This window comes from Canis lupus, chromosome 5, assembly GCF_003254725.2.
Source record: "Canis lupus dingo isolate Sandy chromosome 5, ASM325472v2, whole genome shotgun sequence".
Classification (NCBI taxonomy): Eukaryota; Metazoa; Chordata; class Mammalia; order Carnivora; family Canidae; genus Canis; species Canis lupus.
Window position 1 is genome coordinate 24,971,078 of NC_064247.1, and position 13,651 is coordinate 24,984,728.

The following is a 13,651-nucleotide window of genomic DNA, read 5'->3' on the forward strand; positions in this document are numbered from 1 at the left end:
TGGCTGCTAATTAAAGTTTCTGACTAGCACTATTGGAAGAGTAGAAAAAGAGGATTTAGTTAATTTAGTGCACCTTTATTGAATGTCAACTCTGTCAGACACTGATAGAGACACAGGGAATATAAAAATAGAGGTTTTTTTTTTTTTTTTCAGACCTTTGGGGAACTCATTTTGTAGTTAGATAAATAGATATATAACTTCAATATGTAATCTCATGATGCCAAGGCAGAACAATACATACTTGTTAAATACTGATTTAACAAGATAGTTAACTTTTCTCTCCTATAAGAGAATTTGGGTAGACAGTCTTGGACTAGTGTGAACTTCTGGGAGTAAGGCTTCTACTGTTTTGCTACTCTCTCATCTTTATAGCATTACCTCTTAGACTTGATACCAAGAAAGAGGATATATACCCTCTCTTTCATAATTTGACTTCCAGAAAGTCCCAGATAATACCTTTATTTCCATGTATTTGAACACTTGATCATAAGTCTTCACTTTCCAGCAAGGGAGGCACAGTATGTCTCCAAATAAAATAGGGTTCTCTTGGTAGGAAAGAAAAGGAGCTTTGTGACAGGGAGCCCTAAAAGAGGTCAAATGTACTCTTTATATTACTCCAGATATAATTAGGATGGATGTTGGAAAAAGAAAGGGGAGCAGGAAAGACTGGAGTCCAGGAAACTAATTTGGTTATTCCATTTGTCTATGTGAGAGATGATAAGATGTGATCTAGGATACTTCAAAGGAAGAGGCATGTATTAATTGGGGCTCTTGGTTGCAGGTAACAGAGGTTAAACTTAAATTGGGTTATTCAGAAAAAAGGGACAATTATTAGAGTACAAAAGTCTCCTAGGACATATAGCTGTAAAAGAACAGCTGGGCTTCAGGAATGGCTGGAATTATTGTGAATGCTTTTATGAGTCATCCTGCCATCTTCCATGTTTGTTTTTCTCTGAGTTCATTTTTTTTTCCTTGATAACAGATCAACTTTTGTTGAATTTTATTCCTCATGACAAAAATAGCTTCTGCCAGTGCATTTCCACTTCTCTTTAGTTTTAGAGCAGGTCCAGGTAGGCTTGATTTCAAATTCCTGATCTGTATTTCAGCTTGATCTGAACTGGGTAGATCCTGCCTATGAATTGGGTTCATACCTACCTATGAACCAGTCAGCTGTGGCCAGGGGTGAAAGTGGACTCCCATGGTAGGCATGTGGTGTTCACTTTATGATGCTTTTGAGAAATATTTTGGAAATTAAAATAGGTTTAGATGGGAGGGGACAGTTGATCCTGAGATTGTGAGCTTGGATAAGTGAGTCGTTGGTGTTACCATGTAATTGAGTTCAGTAATAGAAGAGAAGGAACAGGTATTGTGGAAAAGATGATGGGTTAGTTTTTTGTTCTTATTGAGTTCAGCATGGCATCTAAATATAGTAGGTAGTTGGTTAAATCACTAAAACTTTGGGTAGACAAATTTGAAAGATATCAGCACAATTGGTGGTAACTCAAGGCATGAGAGTGGATTTAATGGCCAAAGGGGGACGTTTAGAGATTTAAAAATGTAGTGGACAGAGAATGGAACCCCAGACTAAATTGTTATTTAAGGGCTGAGCAAAGGAGGAAAAGTGCATGAGGGAAATGGAGAAGAAATGAAGAATGGGAGCAGAACTGAGAAAGGTCATGGAGGTCGAGAAAGTGAGTTATTCAGAATTGTATTCAGCAGAGGCCCAGGGGGATAAAGATGGAAACATTCTGCTGCATTGCGCAAAGTGGAAGCAGTGATGACCTTTGAAGAAGTCTCAGTAGGTTAATGGGGACATTAGCTGTATGGTAGATTTTGAGGATTGGGTGAGAGTGAGTGGATGTGCAGGCAAAGGGTATAGACTGCTGTTTTAAGAATTTAACTTAGAGTAGAAGTTGGGAGATAAATTGCTACTAGAGGGAGACATAAGGACAATTAAGATTCCCCTTCTCCCTTCATTCACACACACCCAAAGGATGGGGAAGACATATTTCTAGGCCAGTAGAGAGCTTTGGTTGAAGTTACAAGAGAAGGAGACCATTGATGGTGCATGGTCCTAGAGGAACAGGAATGGTTGGGGCCAAAATATATGGAGGACCTGCCTTGAAGAGGAAGAGTTAACAGGAGGAAAGGATAGGCACAGCCATAAATAATTTTGTTAGAAATTGGGTAGAAAGCTAAAGTGGCTTCATTTTTCTTGATAGAGGAGGAGAGATCCATTTCTTAACTGTATGGGGAATGGAGTTGGTAGAAAACTTGAGAGATGTTTAAGATCATAAGCCTCACCTCTCTGCCAAGATACTAAGCTAGGTCCTTGGGGATACAAAGTAGGCAAGAGCAGATGTGATTACTGTCCTCATAGAACTTACTGCCTAATGGGAGAGCAAGACATGAATCAGAGAATCACACAAGTAAATGTAAAACTGCTAAGTGCTTCAAAGGGGAGTAAGCCAAGGGAGTGGAAGAGAGAACCGGCCACGGACCAGTAAGAGGGATACTAGTTGTGGCTGAAAGTCTAGCTCAGCGGAAATTGTGAAGGTCATGATGGTTGGGTGTATGTGGGGGTTCACCTGAAGTTGTGAAGCTCGTGGTGGTTGGGTGTATGTGGGGTGGGGATGTGTGCAGCTGTTCTGGGGAAGCAGCTGATGGCCCTGATAAGTGACTTTCAGGTGATGGGTTAACGTCTCGTAGGACAGAGCAAACCTGTACTTTTAGAAGGCCTTCATGGGGCGCCTGGCCGGCTCAGTCAGGAGAGCTTGTGACTCTTGATCCCTGGTTTTAAGTTCAAGCCCCATGTTGGATGTAGAGATTGCTCAAAAATAACATCTTAAAAAAAAAAAAAAAAAAAAAAAAAAAAAAAGAAGGCCTTTAACAGAATCCTGTGGAACAGTAACATGAACTTTTTTTAGCTTGATCATAGTAAATTTGGCACTCCTCCAAGGAATGTGTGAATTTTTTAGTGGTAACACCAAGTGGTAGTAAACGGGTCTCTAAGTTGATTTTTCTTTAAAGGTTTTATTTAAATTCCAGTTAGCACATTGTGTTCTTTTAGTTTCAGGTGTACAGTACACTGATCAACACTTCCATATGTCACTTTGTGGTTATCATGACAAGTGCAGTCTTTTCTAAATTGATCTGATAATGTAAATATGAGTAGGCCAGAAATCTATTTATAGTCATTATCTTAAAAATTATAACTATATATGTAAATAGCTAATTCTAACATTTCTATAAATCCAAATCAACACCTAAATGAATGAAGGAATGAATAAATTCTGCTCTCTGTTGAGAAACAGCTGGCACTTGAGATGCCAGAGCACAAATATGTTTATTCCATGTGGATTATACCTTTTACCAGACATATTTTTGTTCTCTAGTTAGGTAATTATCAAGAACTTTGTGGAATGAAGGAATATTGTTCTCATTCAGGAAATCCTCTTTCTCTTGGCCTCCATGTTTCTCTGCTTACACCTTAGCCAGCGTTGTGTACTGGGTTATTTCTAGGGAACTTTCCTACACTTAACATTGTACAGATAGATGTTAGAGCTGGGGGAATCTAGATTGCTATTCTGGTTCTCCTCCTTGGATACCATGTAACTTGGGCAAGTTACCTAATTTTGGAAAGCTTTTCTTATCTCTAAAACCAAACAGTATTTTATGTAGGGTTGTTTGAAGGAGTCAGCTTGAGAACATATGTGAAAAGACTTATTACAGTACTTAATATAGAAGTAGGTGATTGATGTGTTTCTGGGAAACAGAACCCAGAATCTGGCAAAATGCTGAGCACACCAGGGCTGTTGGCCAAATACTTTGTAGCTGATTTAATAATCTGGTATTTAAACACAGTAACCAAGTACTTAACCAGCTTGGCTGTTAACTGAGATCTCTGTGTTTTTAGACCCAGGGAAGTTTAAAAAGGGGGAAACTTAGAGGCAAAGTCATTTACTTGAATGTTGTTTCCCTTGTTCCAAATAAACAAAGATGTCAGTATTCCTCTCGGTGAGAACTGCAGCTCTGTGTTGTAGTGAGTGCTCTGCTGTCAGTCCTAATCTTTTGTTTTCTCCTTCCCTTGGCATGATGACAGTCGTGGTGTTTCATGGGCTTATCCCCAAAGAGTGGGTTTGTATGTTCTTTGTTCAGATTTTCAATGTTACTTTTTATTTTCATTTATCGTTATTTTTTTAAAATTTTATTTATTTATTCATGAGAGACAGAGAAAGCGAGAGGCAGAGACATAGGCAGAGGGAGAAGCAGGCTCCATGCAGGAAGCCTGATGTGGGACTCGATCCCGGAACTCCAGGATCATGCCCTGAGCAAAAGGTAGACACTCAATCGCTGAGCCACCCAGGCCTCCCTCAATGTCACTTTAAAAAATATATATATATTTTTATTTATTCATGAGAGATAGAGAGAGGCAGAGGCATAGGCAGAGGGAGAAGCAGGCTCCATGCAGGGAGCCAGACGTGGAACTCAGTCCTGGGTCTCCAGTATCAGGCACTGGGCTGAAGGTGGCGCTAAATCGCTGTGCCACCTGGGCTGCCCTCAATGTCACTTTTTAGAGGGAACCTCTACTCTGAGAATTTTCTCCAGGAAACTGAGTTCACCATGAATTTTTACATTCAAGTATGCAAGTTTGAGAGTTTCACTTACTGCTAAATATTCTTAGAGCTCTGAAGATGAGTGGGTTGAGGCTGTCCCATCGCAGACTCCTGGCAGGGAAAAGGCCTGGAAAGTGAAAGATGAAAATTCAGAAAGAGAAGACAACCAAGTTATTCAGGTAAGTTACCTGATGGTAAAGAAAAAAGTGTGAACAGCTAAAATGGATGAATGTTGAAGTGACATATGGTTAAACTATTTCAGGAGAAAAATTAGACTTTGAAAATAGTATACTTTTACAAATAATTCTGGCAGTGATGCTGTTTGCTTAGTCTTTAGACTTCTGTTTTTCCTTTGTGAGAAAGTGAGGGCTTACATCTGTTCTGGCCCCACAGAGGGTTTCCTCCTCCTGGCTGTTGCTGGAAGAGCTGCGCTTTCCCTCCTGTGCTGGAAGCTCCATACTGCTCCTTGTGTCAGAGCTTTCTCCAGTGGGTAGAGTGCCATCAGTTGTTTTCCATAGCCATGTCGTGTCATAATTTCTGTTAGCAATATTTAGAGTTGAAGAGTTGACAGATGTGGGGCTGTGGTTCATTTACCTGAGTGAGAATGTTTGCCAGAGGGCAGGAAGGTGGAAGGTGCTGCTGCGTGAAGGCCTGTACTGTGTCAGGCACTGGGACTGTGCACCTTAAATCGTTTTTCTGGCTTATTCCTGTAAACAACCTGGAAGGGTAGGAATTTTATTCCATTTTATAGGAGAGAGACTAAAAAGCTTGCTTCAGGTGTGGAAATGCAGGATTGATCCAGGCTTGTGTTCCTCCAGGATCCTTGCTGCTGTTACCAAGTGTTTGTTGTTTACTTCTAACCAATTTAGATTGAAATGGCTTTTTTTTTTTTTTACAGAGAGATGAGTGGATGACTGTTGATTTCATGTCTGTTAAAACTGTGTCCTTATCATCACTCAAAGCTGATAAGGAGACTATGAGGAAAATAGAGCAAGAGAAAACCCAAGCACTGGAACAGGTAAGAGCATTTAAAATGCTTTAACTTCCAATCACCCTTAAGCAATGAGACATTTATATAAATACAGTTTTACTTGTGAAATATTATTTTATCTTTTGCAGTATTTAATAACATTAGTGGGAATAACTATGGAATGTGGTATAAGTTTTTATAAAATGAATCTCCTGTGGGAAGTCACTCTAATGCTATACTAGATTAATAAATCTAGGGCATTTGTAGTTGAGTGAATATTGAGTTTGGTTCATAGCTTGGATTCATAAGGGTTTTGGGCTTGAACTGTGCTACTTGTGTGGTCTGAAAATCTTCAAGCTGAGAATTTAATTTAAAGTATTTTAAAGTATTTAATGTTGGTAATGCTTTGAAGTGCTTGGCAGGAGTGAACGCCAGTGCTTTCTGGAGGACCACACTGTAACTTTAGGTGTTTCGGTTTCCCAGAAGAAAGCTTCTTATCTAGAATCAAAAAATACATGAAAACACAAGGATAGTCCATGAATGAGAGTTAATCTGAAGTAAGGAACAATAGAATCAGATCATAAAACCTTTATCTGTTGGGATATTTAAAAGCTTTATATAGTGACAGGTATAAAAAATGTGAATAAGAAATAAAAGATTATTGTGAAGGCAGGTTTGAGAAAGAGCCAATAAGAACTTGTAGAAATAAAAGATATTGCAGTTGGAATTAGAAACTCAGTAGATGAGTAGACAACAAATTGAATACAGCTGAAGAGAGAATTAGTGAACAAAAAGGTCATCTTTAAGAGTTGACCTTGAACGTGCCATAGAGGGAGAGAGACATGAAAAATGTGAGAGCGGTCTTAAGAGTCCTGTGAGTAGTATTATTTTCTGTGTCCTCCACCTCCACTTAATTTTTATTCTGAAAACATAGGTGTGGTATGTCGTATTGGCAGCTGTTCATATGGCACACTGAAGGCCAGGGATATTCAGAGCATCCTGACTAAGCTCTGGAACGTGTTACTGTCTCTGAGACCTGATGGAGTCAGAGTCACTGTGTTCAGAGAGGGGAGGGAGAGTACATGTGGAGTCGGGGAAGGGGTGGCCAGGGGATCCTGGAGCTGTGTGATGTCTGGAAGTTGGTATTACCTGATGCCATGACAAACTTGCTTCTGAATTGTGCTCTGCTCTTGGTGGGCATTAATGTTTTGGCATGTTAGGATAACCCTGGCTTGTGGTCTTATGTTTTGTTTATATCCTGTTCAGGCCTGTTCTCTGTATCACATCATAAGGCCTTGGTTGACCCTTGGATGTCTTTAACAGACTGAAGTAGTGACCAGTTATTCTTAGAAATACCATTACATAAAACTATCTTCATTTTCCTAAGAAATTGTAATAATTTTTTATCCCTCACCTTTCTAGCTTTGAATTCCAGACTTTCTAATTAACAGTCTTTTCTTACAAACTCTTCTATGAACTTCCCTGGTTCCTTCAAGCCAGCATCTGCTGATCGGCTCACCTGCCTGTGGAGTTCTTGTCTTTTGCACGTGTGTCATCTTTTCCATTTCTGCCAGAGCCCCTCTTCCTAGTTGTAGGTCTTATGCCTTCATATGCGCCTCAGTTGTCCTATCTGTACTGGAGCAGAGTTAATGTGTACGATGAATGGGAGGGTGGTCCCTGGGATGAAGAGTCATATGAGGTTAGATACTAGTAGGTTTCAGGCCCTGATTTGCTGTTGCATGGGCAATGCCTATGACCTCTTCACTTCTCACTCAGCATCCTATGACTGGTGTCAGGGTGATCTTTTCAAAGTACATCTGGGATCATGGTGTGACTCTGCTCAGAAATCTTTGGTGATTCCAGGGAAGGGGAACATTGCTAATGTTTCCTTTCTGGTGGAAGAAGCTCCATCAGTGGTATTTTGTGCCACTCTCATTTTTCATTCTGTCCTTGAGGATATGGAGTAAATTTTCTTCTGGAAAATTTGGACAGAATAAACGGGGCATCCTTGGCTTTGCCCTGCATTTCCTACTTATGGAGCTGACTGCTTGCAGGGGCCCTGTGGGGATTTAGGGAGGTGGCCTTGGCTCTGTGCTGGCTCCACCTGGGAGAGCCTGCCTCATTGTGCAGTTCAGTTAACAGGCCCACTTGCTTTTTACTGAAAGAAAAATTCTCTTCCAGGTTAGCCTTCATCAGCAATAAAAGTAATTTTTGTCTTTTGTTTCCTTAAGGTTTTGTTGTATTTCTGAACTTGTTCAGAGCCTGGCAAAAGAGAAAGGTGCCATATTTAGTCTCCTTTGAAGACCCCTTTACCTCCACCCCAGAGCTGCCACAAATAGAGTCCAACACATTGGATTGGACTCTTTCTCTTAGGTAATTTGTACCTAAGCCAGACTACCTTATTTCTCTGCAAATTCCCATATCTTCATTTTTGTTCATCTGGTTCTTTCTCAGTGAATTCCCTCTTTCTCCATTAAGGCTACATCGTATTTATCCTTTAAGGCCTGACTTGATATGTATCGTGAAATTTTTCTTCTTTAAACTGAACTAAATGGTCCTTGCCTTAAAATCAAATGTTGACTCTTGTAATGGAAGTGGGGATAAAATGAAGATACTGGCAAGAAGTCTAATGATGGTCCTTCACTGAAGCTTGATTTTTATGTCTCATTTGTTTTTCAGGATATCATTTTTTTTGTGTGTTCTAGGATGGTGTTTTTAAAAATGTAGGTCATGTAATTGAGTTATTGCAATCAGCACTTAAAAATATAAAATGTCAGGAGGTATTACATGTAATAAAGACACATTTTGTTTCCTAAAATCTTTGTTTTAGATGCACACACATACAGACATATACAAGAACATATATCCTATCTGTCTTTGGTTGAAGATCACAGAAAAGTGTGCAAACACATACTGAAGGCTATGTGTGTGTCCTCTGGGTCTCTTCTGCCTGCACTGTGCCGTGGTCTGTGGACTGTAGCATGGTTCTGTAGACTTAGTCTAGAAGGTTATAGACATGCATGCCAAGTTTCCAGCCTTCTTTTACAAGTGGGGGATGTCCCCACCCCATCCTTGGCTTCCTGTGGCAAGACTGGCTCCAATCCTATTTCACGTGGGCACTCTATTTCTTATCTTACAGAAATTTTTTTAGCCTTTTTTTTTTTTTTTTTAAGATTTTATTTATTTATTCATGAGAGACATACAGAGAGAGAGAGAGGCAGAGACACAGGTAGAGGGAGAAGCAAGCTCCATGAAGGGAGCCCGATGTGGGACTCGATCCTGGGTCTCCAGGATCACACCCTGGGCCGAAGGCGGCGCTAAACCTTTGGGCCACCAGGGCTGCCCTTATCTTACAGAAATTGAACCAAGGGCTATCACTTTTTCTTTTTTAAAAGATTTATTTATTTATTTATTTATTTATTTATTTATTTATTTATTTATTTATTTATGATAGACATAGAGAGAGAGAGTGAGAGAGAGGCAGAGACACAGGCAGAGGGAGAAGGAGGCTCCATGCTGGGAGCCTGATGTGGGACTCGATCCCGGGACTTCCGGATCGCGCCCTGGACCAAAGGCAGGCACTAAACGGCGGAGCCACCCAGGGATCCCCTGGGGCTATCATTTTTTGCATGCACATAGAGTCCAGTAAGGCCTGTGGTTTCAGTTCAACTTACTGCTTCACATTTCTGTGCTCTTCTGGTCCACAGAGGGGTTTATCTTGTTTTGAACTGAAAGTATGTTGTGTATTTTGTGTATCTTTTCTGTTTGTGCTGAGCTGGGTGGTTGTGATGAGTGATTGGAAGCTGTAGAAGCCATTTTGACTAAAAGGCCTGAGAGTGTTTTAGTAATTGATTTATATTGATATATTTTATTTCTGGTTCCTTCCTTGTAGTCACTATGTAGTCTGTCATCATCTAATTATGCCATACTGCAGTTGTCCATTTCTTGTGGAAATCTAACATTCTAACCCCAAAACATTGGCGTTGTTTGCTGTTTTTCAATAGCACTATTTACAAACAGTGCTCAGCGAAGGTTCTTGTGTGTTTTTTCCCCTGCATGTGAGTGAGGACTTCTTAATGCACATCTAGAAGTGGGATGACTAAGTTAGAAGATACACACCTGTCTTCGTTTGCAAATACTTCAAAGAGATTGTATCAGCACAGACTGCCTCAAAAGTGTAGGTTTCTTTACCACGCTTAGTATCTGTGATTGTTAAACTTTTAGATTCTTGTCATGAGTGAGAAAGGCATTTCATTGTTTTTATATGCTTTTGACTGATTACTGTTCATGTCTTTTTTTTGTCATTCAGATTTCTTATAGAATGAGCTGCTTATGTATTTTGCTTATTTTTCTTTTAGAGTTGTCTTTTTCTTACTGATTGGTGGTAGTTATTTATATATCCAGTCCTTTTACTGTTGTATATTGTCACATAATATCTCACAGTTTGTCTACTCTGTTGTCAAGTGTCCTCCTCAGTGTGTGACTCCAACCTTTTGTGTCCTGTTGAGAAACTGATGTTATCTGTTTGAGTGTCTGCACAAGACCACTGGAAGAAATTCCTTGATTATAGAACCTTGGAGGTTTTGTAGTAGTCTAACCAGGGAGGTGACGGGATCTTTTTTGGTAAAAACTAAGAAATCAAATCCTAATGGTTTTGCCTATCCTTCCATGTTAACCTTGAACTTAAATTTTGTTCTTTGAAGATTCTGTATTCTTTTGTCAGCTCACGAATATCTTTTATTTTATTTTTTAAAGATTTATTTATTTATTCATGAGAGACACAGACAGAGACATAGACAGAGGGAGAAGCAGGCCCCTCACAGGGAGCCTGATGAGGGACTTGATCCCAGATCCTGGGATCACGATCTGAGCCAAAGGCCGGAACCCAGCCGCTGAGCCACTCAGGGATCCCTCACAAATGTATTTTAAAAGCTTTTAAAACAATTTTATCCACATTTTTGTTTCCAGCAGTCTGGTTGGCTTATAGTACTAGAAATAACATTTAGCTCTCTTTGTTCTTCTCCATCTAGTTGCTGGAATAGTTTTCTGATTTCCTAAGGTCAAGTCAGATGCCCCTAGTTTGTGGCTCTGCAGCATGCTCTACCTCCATAGCATTCACCTGGACTAGCTTAGTTGTCTCTCTCCCATCTTGGACTGCCTCTGTTCTGATGGCAAGGGTTGCCTGGCTTATTTGTTTGAGCCCCAGTACCTGGCACAGTGCTTGGAACACAGGAGGTGCTTGAACGGTGATGAGGCTACCATCAGCTCTTTCTCAGTCACAGCCACAGTTGTCGGACCGGATTCCTGCCTCTAATCTTGTTTTTCCTCATTCTTGTCTCCACTCTTAACCCACTTAGCTCTCTGGGTAGTTCAGAGCCAACTACTTTCATGAGTCACTGTTGCCCCAGCATAAACCCCAACAGCAGTTGGCCTTCATCCCCGATTATTCTACAACCTGATCTCTTATCTGTACTCACTCGTACTTCTAGGTTTTAGAGTATCTGGATAATTTTCAGTTCCTTGGAAGTGCCATGTTTTCCTTTTCCTGTGGGGTTTTATGAACATGCTGTTATTCCTTCTCCCTGGAGCATCTCTGTGCCTTCCTCCCTCACAAGAGAGAATGTGGTTCATTCCTGCTCCTCTTTGGTCTAAGGCTGCATGGATTACCCCCTCTCAGAAGTCTGAGCTTTCAGTGAGAGGGGTTTGAACCCTGTGTGGCTTTTCACTCTGTACTTCGGTCCTCAGAGCACTTGTCAGTGACTTGTGTGTTGTCTCTTTTCCTCACCGTCTCATAAGGCTGCCAGGGCTGAGTTAGGCACATTGACCATTTATTTTATCTTCTGCAGCTAGATTCTGATTCATAATAGGCATGATGTTAATTGACATGTTATTTTTTGTGAGTTGCAGAAGAATGTGTCTTAATATTTGTCCAAGGTATATTATTTATTACATATTTTATGGTGAGGTTATTTTTAAATTATGATCTCTGAAAATGTTTCGTTCTAGTCCATACTGCTGGAGAGAGAATTGAATCCATACTGGAAAGATGGTGGGACAGGTCTTCCATCAGAAGACTGTAACGTGTCATCAGTTTCCAAAGGTATCTCTAGATTTTGGTTGTAGCCACACAGGTTTGTCTCATAACTTGGTATTCCTAAGAGAATGACCAAAGTTAGTAGATTGGTAATATTTGGTTACTTAAATATTAAGTATTTCTGCTTGGTTCTGTAGTTTTGATTAAGTCCAGAATTCTCTGTGTTTGTTTCTGTATTTGTATAACACTATGAGTTTACTGATTATCTGATGTGGAATCCATATGGCTTCCTGTTGTGAGCACCTATAGGTTATTACTGAAGGTTTAGATAGCAGATGACAAAGCAAATAAAATGTGTGCAGTCTTTTAAGGCCTTATTTTATTTTATTTTATTTATTTTATTTTATTTTATTATTTTTTAAGGCCTTATTTAAATTTAGTACCTGGAAAGATTATTTTAACTTTTATGTTTGGGGGAAAATTGATTAACTGTGTATATTTTTATACTTGATAATGTTTCCATATTTGAGTTTCTGTTTTGAATGGATTAATATAAAGTATGATTCTGTGAGGATATAATAATGCTTAGGTTTGTTACAAATTTTATAACAAAATGTCTAAAAGTATTAAGTTTGAGATTTTGTGAAAATAGTGCATAAATATTAAAGATGTGATTTATTTTTGGAGACTTCTATTTTGCCAGCGTTCATAAAATTTGTTATTTACTTTAGGATAGTGTTGTTATTTTCCAACAGATGGAGATAAAATATTTAAGTGTCACATAATCACACTTGCTACCATAACTTGAAAAATATTTATATGCCAATTACATGTTGCACTGACAGGTCCATGAAAAGTTTATTTAACCACAGCTAACCCAGTGCACAGATGATGGCATTGTAAATTATGGTGTTATCTTTTTCTTTTAGTGGTTAATCAGAATATTTTCCTGCGTTTTTTGTTCTTACATTTATTGTTATTTTGGCCATTTATAAAAATTCTTTTTATATTTTATGTGGAGATGTTCCTAGAGCCACCCTGAAGGTTTGTTTATAATTTTCTTTACTGGGTTTGCCAGAGTTATTAATAATTGTAGCTTTTTCTTTATTGCTTTTCAGGATGGGTAAAAATATCTTAGTAACTGTAGTCACACAAGAATCTCTCAGAGATACCTTTTTTAGTACTTAAAAGCAGAAGTTGAGGGCAATAAGTTAGCTCACTGAACCATTACTGTGTTGAGTTAATTTTTCGATACAAGTCTTTACCACCACTGTTGTCAGAGGACAATCAGAGAACACTTAGAGTCGACAAACTGAATCTTTGGGTATTTGCAGCCAATATTCTCAACTTCTTGAATGTGGAAGATTTAAAGTTGTACTGTAGAAAGTATCTTTCAGCTGGCTGAAACGGCATTTCTAAGACACGAAGAGAAGAATGACCTAATATAAAGCTTTTAGAGAGCCTTTATTCTTTCCCCTTTGTAAACAGGCTATCATCACCTCCCTTTCCCGTGTTATGCTTATTAAGGAAGAAAAATGACAGCTTCTGTTTGTCAGAGGTTCAGATCCCATAGTTGAAACTAAGTTTTATTATTTTTTTTATTTTACTTTTTTATATGTATATTTGTTAATTGGAGTTCGATTTTCCAATATATTGTATAACACCCAGTGCTTGTCCTGTCAAGTGCCCCCCTCAGTGCCCGTCACCCAGTCACCCCATCCTCCCACACACACCCCTTCCACTACCCTTTGTTTGTTTCCCAGAGTTAGGAGTCTCTCATGTTTTGTAACCATTTCTGATTCTTCCCACTCATTTTCTCTCCTTTCCCCTATAATCCCTTTCACTATTTTTTTATATTCCCCATATGAGTGAAACCATATAATGATTGTCCTTCTCCGATTGACTTACTTCACTCAGCATCATACACCCTCCAGTTCCATCCACGTCAAAGCAAATGATGGGTATTTGTCCTTTCTGATGGCTGAGTAATATTCCATTGTATATATAGACCACATCATCTTTATCCATTCA

At 39.2% G+C, this 13,651-nt stretch overlaps 1 protein-coding gene across 3 annotated transcripts in view; it reads left to right on the forward strand.

Annotated features, from left to right (window-relative positions):
• CWF19L2 (CWF19 like cell cycle control factor 2) overlaps positions 1-13,651 on the forward strand; it is a 145,106-nt gene that overhangs the window by 14,125 nt on the left and 117,330 nt on the right. For all 3 annotated transcript variants that reach the window (XM_025465667.3, XM_049110021.1, XM_049110022.1), the window contains exons 4-6: positions 4,685-4,795; positions 5,515-5,634; positions 11,593-11,686. In XM_025465667.3, the coding sequence (XP_025321452.3) occupies positions 4,685-4,795; positions 5,515-5,634; positions 11,593-11,686 (325 nt within the window). The remainder of the gene's footprint in view (positions 1-4,684; positions 4,796-5,514; positions 5,635-11,592; positions 11,687-13,651) is intronic.